At 38.3% G+C, this 13,531-nt stretch overlaps 1 protein-coding gene across 8 annotated transcripts in view; it reads right to left on the bottom strand.

The window, feature by feature from the left end:
• Positions 1–2,461: 2,461 nt before the first annotated feature.
• IFT88 (intraflagellar transport 88) overlaps positions 2,462–13,531 on the bottom strand; it is a 129,974-nt gene continuing 118,904 nt past the window's right edge. For all 8 annotated transcript variants that reach the window (XM_027064499.2, XM_027064501.2, XM_027064502.2 and 5 more), the window contains 2 exons: positions 3,008–3,118; positions 2,462–2,768 (listed from right to left, as the gene is read on the bottom strand). In XM_027064499.2, coding sequence (XP_026920300.1) covers positions 2,647–2,768; positions 3,008–3,118 — 233 coding nt within the window. In that variant the 3' untranslated portion in view covers positions 2,462–2,646. The remainder of the gene's footprint in view (positions 2,769–3,007; positions 3,119–13,531) is intronic.

Raw genomic sequence — 13,531 nt, 5'->3', positions numbered from 1 at the left:
CAGTTTTTGTAAATCAGTCCACCCTTGGTTCCTGTCTGTCCTTCTGGGCTTTTGACTGAGAGCCTGGCAGACCTGTCTCCTCAGCTGTGAAAGAGAGCAAGAGAGTCAAGTCAGCCCCCACCGGACGTTCTGAATTTAGATCACTAGCCTCCTGCCCCATAGCTTCACAAAACAGCAAATGTCTTAAGGGTAGACAAATTGTGTATTTGTGGAAAGCCCTTCTTTATCGCAGGATTTTGTGTCCTAAGGACCCTAAGATTGTGGGAGATTTAACTTTAAATGTTCTTAGGCTTTTATTTATTAAAAAAAAATTTTTTTTTTAATGTTTATTTAACTTTGAGAGAGTGACAGAGCAGGAGTCGGGGAGAAGCAGAGAGAGAGGGAGACCCAGAATCCGAAGCAGGCTCCAGGCTCTGAGCCCGATGCGGGGCTCGAACCCATGAACCGTGAGATCATGACCTGAGCCAAAGTCGGCCGCTGACCAACTGAGCCACCCAGGGGCCCCTAAATCTCCTTAGGCTTTTATATTTTATTTTTATTTTATTTTATTTTATTATTTTATTTTAATTTTATTATTTTTTCCATATTAAAAAAATCAACTTCTTTCTTTACTGAACTTTTTTACAGGGGTGGAATCATTATAGTGTACATAACTTCTTAATTAAACATATACACATATTTGCTGATAAAACATTGAAATTGTTTTAATTTACTTTTAAACTTATGGTGGAGTTCTAGCTTCCTATGTTTGCATTTTATTTTGTGTTAATTATTTGTATTCTTTGTTCATTTATTTTTGTACTTTAATCTTTTTCGTATCCATTTTGTAAACTTTCATACAATTAAATATTTACCTGCATATATTACATATATCAAAATTATATCTGGAACATTATATTTCTAAATCCATGATAAATGATCTGTTTACTCAGGATCCTTCACACCCTGTAAAGACAAATTCATATCATAATGAGAGTTGCATTTAAATTCTTTCTAAAACTCAAGCCATAAATTCTCTTGTCTTGCTCAGATGTACAAGACCACAGCATATATATCCATTTCACATAATGATATGATGAAATCTTTGCTTCTATTCATTATGTTATAAATATTCTTTTTTTAATTTAATTTTTTTTTTTAAATTTACATCCAAACCAGTTAGCATATAGTGCAACAATGACTTCAGGAGTAGATTCCTTAGTGCCCCTTACCCATTATCCCCTCCCCCCTCCCACAACCCCTCCAATAACCCTCAGTTCTCCATATTTATGAGTCTCTTCCGTTTTGTCTCCGTCCCTGTTTTTATTTTTGTTTCCCTTTCCTTATGTGCATCTGTTTTGTCTCTTAAAGTCCTCATATGGGTGAGTCTTATTAACTGCATTTAGCAACATCTGAAGTCCTTTAAAAATATATATTTATTGTCTTTCTTCCCCGCCAGAATTTAAGCTCTTTGAGGGCAGCGTCTTGTTCTGTCCTGTTCACTGCTGTATCCCTAGAGTCTCATACATAGATGTTGAGTGTACTTGTTGAATGCCTCCCCATTACATCTTGGGAGCAGCAACTGTGATCTAATTTTGGTTTTCTTCTTCCCGCACCTAACAGTGGTGTGCACATTGTGGACACAATGTTAAGATGGGTAGGTCCACCCTCTCTAGGGAATTTTAAAGATGAGCCACTTCCGACTGCCCCATCATTGCGATTCCCCTGGACATTGCTGATCAGCCAAACACGTTGCTGAAGAAAAGCGCAGGAAGTCCAGGCCTCCAACCCAAATCCCAAGTCAAGAAGGGGACTTGCTCAGTGCTATTGGTACATGCCACTGGCCTGAAGGTAGAAAGGAAACAGAGCAGAGCAATAGGGTTATGGTTTGATTTTCTCTTACTATACTTGGAACTGCCTCCAAAACATAACTGTTTTCAACAGTATTATAACCCCCATGAGGCAAAACTTCTAAACACTTAACAGTTTCTTTCTTTCTTTTTTTTTAAATGTTTATTTATTTATTTAGGGAGAGAGAATGTGAGCAGGGGAGGGGCAAAGAGAGAGGAGGAAGAGAATCCTAAGCAGGCTCTGCACCGAGCCCGATGGCGGGCTCGACCTCACGAATTGTGAGATCATTTCATGAGCCGAAATCAAGACGCTTAACTGACTGAGCCACCCAGGAGCCCCAAGACTTAACAGTTTCTAAACTCCAAGTAATTTAGTTTAACTACAGATTCATCCACGATATGTCCTAACACTGTATATTATAGGCTGTGAACCACGAATCAACGTAGTGTTTCCATTGCTAACACTTTTAATGAAATCACAGAAAGTATGAGCACACACTCCAGTACTCACAGTGAATTTTTATGAACACGCCCACATACTTACATGTATGTAGGTACTAGGCAGTGCTACAAACTGCATTTCTTAGTATGGTCAATGTTTTTAAGAGTAAGGAACTCACTAGCCTGAAGTATTAGTTTCACATATCTTTATTCCACATAAAACAAAACAAAACTTAGACCCATCTCATAGAACAGAATACACTTACTTAAAGTTTTGACAGTGTACAAAATTAAAACTGGGGTATTTATTCCAAAGTTTCATATAAGTATTATAAGGCAATTTCTTTCCTTTAGTAAGTAACATTTTAAGTGTCTATTATTCTGGAAGCAAATCATCTCCTAACTCTTCATCAGCAAAATCATCCTCGTCAATTCTTTTTCTCGCTGCAGTTTTTGGCCTTTCTATTTGAGGGCCCAGTGGATCCACATAGGAGGCATCTAGGTTTCAAAATAAATGGTTATGTTAGAATAATATAGAAAAAACAAAACAGACGTGAAACCAGTTAGTCTCATAATCTACACTGAACTGAGTGAACAGAAACACTCTCCCAGATCATCTAAAATTTTGTCTGTACACAAAACATTCTTAATGCCCAGTTACACATTTTGCCATCTCACCAAATCTTCTCCAGACCTGTTATGCCTGTAGGAACCGGGTGGGGGACACCAGCACTTGCCTATTTCTTTGTTACTGCTACTTTCATAAGGTTCATTTGTCCCAGGTAAAGCTCTGAGTTTGGCACTTAGTCGTTCACCTTTACTACTGGCACTGCAGTTCTGGCCACTATCTGAAAACACAAAGACAAAAATGCATTTAACACGTTGAGAAAATATAACACTGCATTACGAATCTTAAAGTATACTTATTTGCCAAGAGACACGCTGTTTCATTTGGAGGCCACCTTCTGAGGGATATAATTCTGGTTTTCTGAAACTGAAAAGGAATCTCTTCTTGGGAATCTGTAACATAGATAAAAGAGCACTCGAAAGTAGTCTTTGCGTTCTTTCGCATGTACGCTTAGTTACGGGTTCCAATTTTATAGATTGACTGGTGAGAAGTTAGAGACCACGTTGACGAATATCCCTAGTAAAGAACAAGGAGCAACTGGGGAAAAAACAAATAGGAAGTCGTAAGATCAGTATGAGCCGTATCATCAACCTCGTGATCCAGGCTGGTGAGTGGCCCTCAAACCACATCAAATGAAACACAGCAGAAGAGGTAGGAGAGGACAGAGGCCACGCAGTCACCTTCGTCAGGATTCGATTCGCCCTGTGGAGAATACATTTTGGCTCAGTACGAGGAAAAACGAAAAGGGCTCCAAACTCCAAAAACTAAAAGCATCCAAACACGGACTGGCTGCCATGGGAAGCCCTGCAATCCGTAGCACTGAAGATTTTCAGGCCGGGCCGAACACTCACGGTAGTAGGAAACATTGGTAGTAATTCTTAACCTCAAACTTCTATCATATTTTTCAAAGAAACACTCCCCTAGCCCCATCGTTTTTATTTCCTTCCCTTAAAATTCCCACAATGTTATTTTTTCCTATTATGCGAGCTTCACAAAAGTGAAAAATGAGAGTAGTCTATCAATATCCACTGATCATTTCTTTTCTGACTATACTTTATATTTTAGTTTATTGATAATGTCTCTGGGAATAAACTAAAACAAGATGGTCTTTAAGATCCCCACATTTTAATGGTGGCCAAATTTCTCTCCAAATTCTTATGGAAAACATAACCATTTCCCCCCATTGTTATTACTGGAAAATGAAATGCTTAGTTTTAGGCACTGAATGGTTCTATACATTGTTTTTTTGTTTTTGTTTTTTTTGTTTTTGTTTTGCTCCTAGTTTTTTGTTACAGTTGAGCTCATCTTTTCCATCTGTAGGTGTAAATGGTTATCTTTCAAAGTGCTTGAGTGAGCTCAGGTCAAAAATTTGAAAACCATTGCTTTAGGCAATATTTCTTTTTTCACTTTTCATATAGATATAAGTCATATATATGAGTAAAACAAAACTCTCACATTCCCTCAGACATCCGTAGGCCTTCTGAAATCCCAACACACTAAAGCATTCCAATCCTGTGGAAAGAGCAAACCTTACAAAAATAAAAAATTAACTCCGTACAAAAACTTCAAATGTCCAACTTGAAAAGCCATGAATACGGATTTTTTTGTTTTAAAGATTTTTATTTGTAAGTAATCTCTACACCCAACGTGGGGCTCAAAGCCATGATCCCAAGATTGAGAGTCATGTGCTCCTCTGAGCCAGCCAGGTGCCCCCCCCCCCCCGCCGCCACCATGAATACAGTTTTTAAACGCTTCCTATTATAAACGCCAGAGAGGGTATATATTGCGAATACCCTTATTTCATAATTTTCAATCAACTTCATGGAGTGACACTGCCACACATGGGGAGGTGCAAATGGATCGATAAGCATTTGTAAGTCTAGGTGGGGTTTTACGGCTAAATAATAAATCAGGTTATTATATTCATCTCAGTACTGCAACAAATAACAGTTACTATTTCCTAGAGAAGAGTTCACAAAATAGCTTCCAAAAACAATATGGAGATCAATTTATCTGAATTATCAATCAATTAACACTAAGACTTCCAAATGATACTTTTTATTAGGGAAAATCTTAGAATCACAGAATTTAGAGTAATTAGGATCCTTCAAGCTTACCTATACCAGAAAAAAAATAATACCCCCATGAAATGGACAATGTATATAGACAACTCTCAAAAAAAAAACGAAACAATACAACTGGTCAATAAACATAAAATTATTTAAGTTTACTTAACCTTAGAAACATATTAAGTGAGAAGAATAAAGTCAGATCACTACATACTGAGTGATACCATTTTTAGAAAGGTTAAAACAGGTAAAATTAAATCTAGTGTTTACATACCTGGTAACATTGTATGTGAAAAGGCAAGAAACTAAACAAATATAAACCCGAATGTACATAAAACAGAAAAAAACCCTCATAGTGGCTGCCTGTGGGGAAGGCAGGAGACGGAGTGGGAAGAAGCACACAGGTAGGCAGAGCAGTAATGTTCTGGTTCTAATGCTTCGTGGTGGCTTCAGGAAGTTTATTTTTATATGTGGGTAACTTAAGAGTGCTACATTACTTCTTTTGGAAGTATCAAGTATTACATAATTTAAATCTTCACATAATTCTAAATGTAAGATTCAACAATGCCTATTAAAATGGTCAAGATTTAAAAAAGATTAGATTAGTAAGGGAGATGAACACATTTTCGGAGATTAACGTAGTAGTATGTATCAACAGTTAACAGCTTCGTGGCCAGAGTGGGAAGCCTCCCACCTTTCTCCCTCACAAAGGTACCAATCTGACAGCATACAATCCTAAAAGCCTTTATGAGAACTCCGGAAACCACTCGGGAAGTCACAGTACCCCAGGAAAACTCAAATCCAAGGACAACTGCACTGAAACGGAAGAAAAGCCATTCGATTTCAACTGGGTCAGCCGCTATCCCAAGCCAACGTAGCTCACGACTCGGAGAAAAAGCCCAACATGCAATGTCTCCCTTGGGAGGGGACAAAGAAGAGTGGAACAGGCCTCTGGCAGTTTCGTCCCTCGGGGTGCTGCCTGAGACACTGGTTTCGGTCTTGCCTGACTTGGAGTGCTGACGAGGCACCGGCGTGCTCTCTGGATGAGAACGAAAGAGCTCAGCGGTTTGGTGCACCGAGTACCTCCCCCCACTGCACCCAGAGGCTGCACAGCCTGCTCACAGCTTCTTCCTCAGCAAAGAAAGATTCGAGTGGAACATACAGCCAATATTCCGGCTTCAGGCAGGGCTGGGGGAATCCCGAGGGCCCGGTCTCCCGAGCACTAACGGGGAACTGGCATGCCTTGAATGCATGGGGGCTGCGGAGAACAAGAGGGCTCAGGAGCTTACTGGCTGCTGGAGATCTTGCAGCATCCCACACGGACCCCAGAGGAAGCAAGAGATTACGAATCCTGAAACCTAACTGGCAAATTACATGCAGAAGCTGAGAGAAGACGCATACCGTGAAAACTTGGAGACCCCCATAGTCTCGAGTGGGACTGATTGGTGACGGTTTTCCCTGTACGAAGCCAGCCCCCCAAACCAGAGAAAAGTGGCTATTTCTTCAAATGAAGAAATCACAAAAAACATGAAAGCATGGCCCAATGAAAGAAAGAAAATGAATCTTCGGAAACTGACCCTGAGGAAATGACGACCCGTTGATTTGATTACCTGACAAAAAATTCAAAATAATTGTCTTAAATAAGGTCAATGTGCTACAAGAGAACATAGACAGACAATAAATGAAATCAAGAACGTGAAGCATAGACAAAAGTAAACTATCAACTAAGATAGAAACTAAAAAAGGACCAAACAGAAATTCTGGAGCTGAAGGATACAATAACTGAATTGAAAAATTCACTACAAGGGTTCAAAAGCAGATGTGATCAAGCAGAAATAAAGGATCTCTGAACTCAGAGACAGGTCATTTGGAATTACTGTATCAGAAGAACAAAAAGAAAAAAAAATAAAGAAAAGTGAAGAAAGCCTAAGAGAATTATGGAACAAAATTCAGATCATGGGGCATAAACATATCAGTATACATATTACAGGAGTCCTAGAAGGAGAAGAGAGAAAGAATGGAACAGAGAGATTATTTGAAGAAATAATGTATGAAAATTTTCCAAATATGAGAAAGGAAATGAATATCCAAATTCAAGAAGCTCAAAGAACTCCAAATAGGATGGACCTAAAAAAGACCACATTGAGACACACAATCAAACTGGCAATTCAAAGACAAAGAATCTTAAAACCAGCAAGAGAAAAGCTAATTCATCATAAACAAGGGATCAACCATACAATTATCAGATTTCTGAGCAGAAACATTATAGGCTAGAAAGGAGTGAGATGATACATTCAAAGTGCTGGAAGAAAAATCTGCCAACCAAGAATACTATATTTGGGAAAACTGTCCTTCAGAAAGGACAGAGAAGTAAAGACTTTTCTGGATGAACAAAGGCTGGGAGAGTTTATCACCACTAGTTCTGCCTTGCATGAATTGCTAAACAGAATCCTTCAAGTTGAAACAAAAGGACACTAGACTGGAACAGAAAATCATATGAAAACATAAAGCTCTCTGTAAAGGTAAATATACATAAGCGCTGAATCCTGAAATACTGTCATGGTAGAACAGAAGTCATTTTTAATTCAGATATAGAATATAGAAGCATAAAAATAACTGCAACTATGTTAAAGAATACAAATTATAAAAAGATGCAATTTGTAACATTGATAACACAGTGACGGGGCAATGTAAAGGAGTAAAGTTTTTGTATGTGATTGAAGTTGTTATTAGTTCAAAATAGATTGTTATAACTATAGAATGTTTTAGGTCATTCCCACGGTAACCAAAAAGAAAATGCCTATAGGAGATGCACAGAGGAAAATGAGAAAGGAATCAAAGTATGCTACTATAGAACAAAACAAAACAAAACCCCCCAAGCCCCACAAAGACATAAAAAGGTAGGCAGCAAGAAAGAAAAAGGACAAAATAACTATAAAGCACACAAAAAATTTAACATAATGATAAGTTAAGTACTTCCCTATATGTAATTATTTTAAATGTGAATGGATTAAACTCCCCAATAAAAAGATACAGAGTGGCTGATGGGTAAAAAAAAAAAAAAAAATCCAACTATATGCTATTTATAAGAGACAAACTTCACATATAATGACATACATAGGCTGAAAGTGAATAAATAAAAAAAGATATTCCATGTAAATGGGAACTGAAAGAAAACAGGAGTGTCCGTACTTATTTCAAAAATAGACTTTAAGTCGAAAATGATCAAAAAGACACAGAAGGACATTATATAATGATCAAAGGGCCAATTCACCAGGAAGTTATAACAATTATATATGCACCTTAACAGCTGAGCAACCAATATATGAAGCAAACAATGACAGAACTGAAAGAAGAAAAGGCAGTAACACAATAATCGTAAGAGATTTCAATGCCTCACTTTTTTTTTAATGTTTATTTATTTAGAGAGAGAAAGGGAGCAAAGCAGCAGAGCGGCAGAGAGAGAGAGAGGGAGACAGAGAATCCCAAGCAGGCTCTGTGCTGTCAGTGTGGAGCCTGACATGGGGCTCGATCTCATGAACCGGGAGATCACGACCTGAGCCGAAATCAAGAGCCAGATGCTTAACCAGCCTAGCCCCCCAGATGCCCTGAATGCCTCACTTTCAGTAACAGCTCAACCAGCCACAGCATCCGACTCTTGAAGCTTTCACTCAGCAGAGATTCAGCTATGTTGTTGTATGTATCCTTCCATTCAATTGCCGAGGAGTTGTACAGATATGTCACGGTTTATCCAGTCCCCTGTTGATGACTTACGTGTTGCTTCCAGTTTGGGGCTATTTGAAATAAAGCTGCTATGGATAATTTGTGTACAAGTCTTTGTGTGGGCACATACTTTAGTTTCTCTCGAGTAAATTCCTAGAAGTAGAATGGCTAGATAGTATGGTTCAGTGTATGTCTAACTTTAAAAAAAACTGTCAAACTACTTGCTACAATGGCTGTCCCATTTTACATTCCATCAGCAGTGAGAGTAACAATTATTCCATATCCTCACCATCACTTGCTATGGACAGTCTTTTTAATTTTAGTCATTCTACTGGGTATCTAGTTTTAATCTGCATTTCCCCAATGATTAATGATTGACCATCTTTTCATGGGCTTATTTTTCATTTGTATACCCTTAGTTAAAATGTTTTGATAACTTAGAGTTTATCTTAAACAATAAATATGGTGCATTCTTCCAAGAATGTTGAGGGTACATGTTTACCCTTCCTAAATCTCTGTGGATAACATAAATCTATACAAAATCTATAGCAGTACAGAGAATGAGTGTATGTTTGGGTGTTGTGGAGGTGATGGCGGGGGCATATCAACATTCATGTATTATGGAGATTAACCCCACCCCAGCTTTACTGAGATGTAACCGACATCTAGCATTGTGCAAACTTATGGTATACAATGTGGCCATTTGCTACACGCATGTATCGCAGTTTGGTTGCTACCACAGCACCAGTTAACACCTCCATCGTGTCACATATTATCTTTTTTTTTTTTTGCCCTGAGAACATTTAAGATCTTAGCAGCTTTTAAGTATATAATACAATGTATTTTTTTAAATTTTTATAAACTTTCAAAATTTATTTTGAGAGAGAGAGAGAGGGAGAGAGAGTGTGCGCATGAGCAGGGGAGGGGTAGAGAGACGGAGAGAGAGAATTCCAAGCCAGCTCTGGACTGTCAGCACAAAGCCTGATGCGGGGCTTGAACTCACGAACCGCAAGATCATGACCTGAGCCAAAATCAAGAGTTGGACACTTAACCAACTGAGCCACCCAGGCGCTCCTATGATACAGTGTTGTTAACTGTAATCACAACGCTGTACGTTAGATCCCCAGAACTTATTTATTTTCTAACTGGAAGTTTGTATCCAACATCTCCCTCGACCCCTGGTAACCACAGTGACCATGATTCTACTCTCCGTTCCTACAAGATTGGCTCTTTTATTCCACATACAAGTGATATCAAACAGTATTTGTCTTTTTCCGACTTACCTCACTTAGCATAATGCCTTCAGGTTTCATTCATGTTGTTGCAAATGGCAGGATTTCCTTATTTCTCATGGGTGATCAATACTCTATTGTATAGATACTCCCCATCTTCTTTATCTTTTCATCTGCTGACAGACACTTAGTTTCTGCATCTTGGCTACTGTAAATAATGTTGCAGTGAATATGGGAGTGCAGATCTGCCTCTTTTTTTTAATGTTTACTTATCTTGAGAGAGTGAGCAGGGGGAAAGGCAGTGAGAGAGGGAGACAGAATCCCATGCAGGCTCCGCACTGCCAGTGCGGAGCCCGACTAGGAGCTTGAAGCGAGATTGAGACTTGGATGCTTAATCAACTGAGCCACGCAGATGCCCCGATCACTACTTGATTTTATGACCCACTAATATCCTGTTTTCATTTCCTCTGGATACATACCCAGAAGTGAGATTGTTGGGATCATATGATCATTGTATTTTTAATAGATTATTTTATTTTTTATTATTTTTTCTTTTAAATATATATATTTTTATTAATTAATTTTTAAAGTTTATTTATTTTGAGAGACAGAGAATGTGGAGGAGGGCAGAGAGAGGGAGAGAGAGAAACCCGATGCGGGGCTTGAACTCGCAAACCATGAGATCATGACCTGAGCTGATACCAAGAGTCAGATGCTTAATGGACTGAGCCACCGAGGTGCCCCTATTTTTAACATATTTTAAATTTTATTTATTTATAGAGAGGGAGAACAGAAGAGGGGGAGTGCAAAGAGAGAGAGAGAGAGGGGCGGGGGAGAATCCCAAGGGGGGTCTGCACTGTCAGCAGAGAGCCCGACACAGGGCTCAAACTCACAAACTGTGAGATCGTAACCCGAGCCAAGATCAAGAGTTGGATGCTTAACTGACTGAGCCACCAGGTGTCCCTATTTTTAAAATTTTCAAGAGTCTCCACATTATTTTCCATGGTGGCTGCACCAATTTACATTCCCATCAACAGTGCACAAGGGTTCCCTTTTTTCTACATCCCTGCCAACACTTGTTACCTCTTGTCATTTTGATGACAGTCATTCTAACAGGTGTGAGGTGGTAACTCCTTGTGATTCTGGTGATTAGCGACGTTGAACATTTTTTCATGTGTCTGTTAACCATCTGTATGCCTCCTTTGGAAGAATGTCTATTCAGTTGTTCTTCAGCCCATTTAAAAGTCTATGGTTTTTTTGTTACTGAGTTGTAGAAGTTCTTTATAAATTTGAGAATATTAAGGCTTATCAGATATGTGGCCATCCATATACCTTCCTCAGTAAAGTGCCTGTTCAAATATTTTCCTGATCCAAAAAACCCAAAAACCAAAAACCAAATTGGGTCATTTTCTTACTATTAAGTTGTAAGAGCTTTTTTTATATTCTAGTCCCTTGTCAGATAGGTGTTCTGCAAATATTTTCTATTTTGGCTTGCCTTTCACTTTTTTTTTTTTTTTTAAGTAAGATCCACACCCAGCATTGAGCCCAATGCAGAGATTGAACTCGCGACTCTGAGATCAAGACCTGAGCCGAGATCAAGAGTCAGACGCTTAACTAACTGCGCCACCCAGGCGTCCTGCCTTTTCACTTGTGTGTCTTTTGAGAAGCAAACGTTAATTTTGATGAAGTTCAATTTATCCATTTAAAAAAATTTTATGGATCATGCTTTTAATGTCGTATCTTACGAAATCTTTGGCTAATCCAAAGTCACAAAGATTTTCTCCTGTGTTTTCTTCTGCATGTTTATAGTTTTCAGTTTTATATTTAGGCTATGATCTATTTGAGTTAATTTTTCTATATGGTGTAATTTGTTGATCAACGTTAATTTTTTTTACATGTGGATGTCCAATAAATCCAGCCCTGCTTGTTGAAAAGACTGTCCTCTTTCCATAAAACTGCTTTTGCATTTTTGTTAAAGGTTAATTGATTATGTATGAGTCTATTTCCAGACACTATATTTTGTTCCACTGCTACATATCTATCAAAAGGAAAACTTTTAATGTCCACATTTCTGGAGTCACATACAACATCTGTTTTACCTGTTTATTTGAATATTTCCCTTCTACTAGTTTGGAAGCTACACATCCCATTTCAATTATTTTTATATTTACTAAACATTTTAGACGTTTTAACACATATATGTAACAAATTTTAAAATTAATCAGTAACCTTACTCTCCTCCCAAACAAAGCCAAGGTCTTTGAATGCTTTATTCTATTACAACTTATATCTCTGCCTTAAATGTTACTGTAGTCCAGGAATTTCGTTTTATCTTGATTTTTAAAAATTCTACAATATAGGGATGCCTGGGTGGCTCAGTCAGTTAAGTGTCTGACTTCAGCTCGGGTCATGACCTCACAGTTTGTGGGTGAGAGTCACCCAATTATATATGTAGGTTAGATCTTTTCACTACATCCTTCATGTCCTTTAATCTCTCCTATTTTCCATCACCGTGACCCTCTGTCCTGCATTCTGGGTAATTTTTCAGCTCTGTCTTCCAAGTCATGCATTCTCTCTTTATCTGATCTAATGAGCTATTCAGGGCCAACAAACTTTTTCTGTAAAGGGTCAAACAGCAAATGTTTGATGCTTTGCATGCCATATGGTTTCTATTGCAGCATGAAATCAGATTGAGCATGGCTGTGCTCCAGGAAAACTTTACTGCCAAAAACAGGTGGTGGCTCAAGCCAGATTTGATCTGCAGGCTGTAGTTTTCCAACCCTTGGTTTAAGCCATCTAAACTTTTTAACAGAGGAATTTCTAATTTCAATTATATTTTCATTTTTGGAAGTTGTATTTGGTTCTTTCCAATCTGCCTAGTAACTTCTATATTCTTTTATCACTTTACCATACTTAAAACACACAAGAATTCCCCACTATTTTGAATCTGATTTCTGGGATTGTATAGTGAGAATTTGGACAGTGAGGAAATCTGTGTTATTTGAGTTTTAAATTTTAGTTTATTATTACTTTTAAATTTTTTTAATGTTTATTTATTTTTGAGAGAGAAAGACAGAGTGTGAGTGGGGGAGAGGCAGAAAGAGAGGGAGACACAGAATCCACAGCAGGCTCCAGGCTCTGAGCTGTCAGCACAGAGCCCAACGCGGGGCTCGAACTCATGAACCGTGAGATCACGACCTGAGCCGAAGTCTGATGCTCAGCCAACTGAGCCACACAGGCTCCCCAAATCTTAAATTGTAGATAGCAAGTGTTTAAGTGTTTTAAGAGTTCAGATACCTGAGGATAACAACCACATTAAAAAAAAATTGTCTATTTTTTTGAATCTATTTAGTTCTAGAGTTCAGATAACAAAAGTATCTATATTGTCACTTAAAATATATATATATATTTTTAAAAAATTTATTTATCTTGAGAGAGAGATGGGGGGTGGGCAAGGAGAGCAGGAATCCCAAGCAGCTCTATGCTGTCAGTGCAGAGCACGACACAGGGCCTGATTTCATGAACTGCAAGATCATCACCTGAGCCGAATGCCAAGAGTCAGATGCTTAACTAACCGAGCCACCCAGGTGCCCCAGGATTTTATTTTTA

This window comes from Acinonyx jubatus, chromosome A1 (assembly GCF_027475565.1).
Source record: "Acinonyx jubatus isolate Ajub_Pintada_27869175 chromosome A1, VMU_Ajub_asm_v1.0, whole genome shotgun sequence".
Lineage (NCBI taxonomy): Eukaryota > Metazoa > Chordata > Mammalia > Carnivora > Felidae > Acinonyx > Acinonyx jubatus.
Note: the sequence above shows the minus strand (reverse complement) of the source record. Positions and strands in the feature narration are given on the sequence as shown.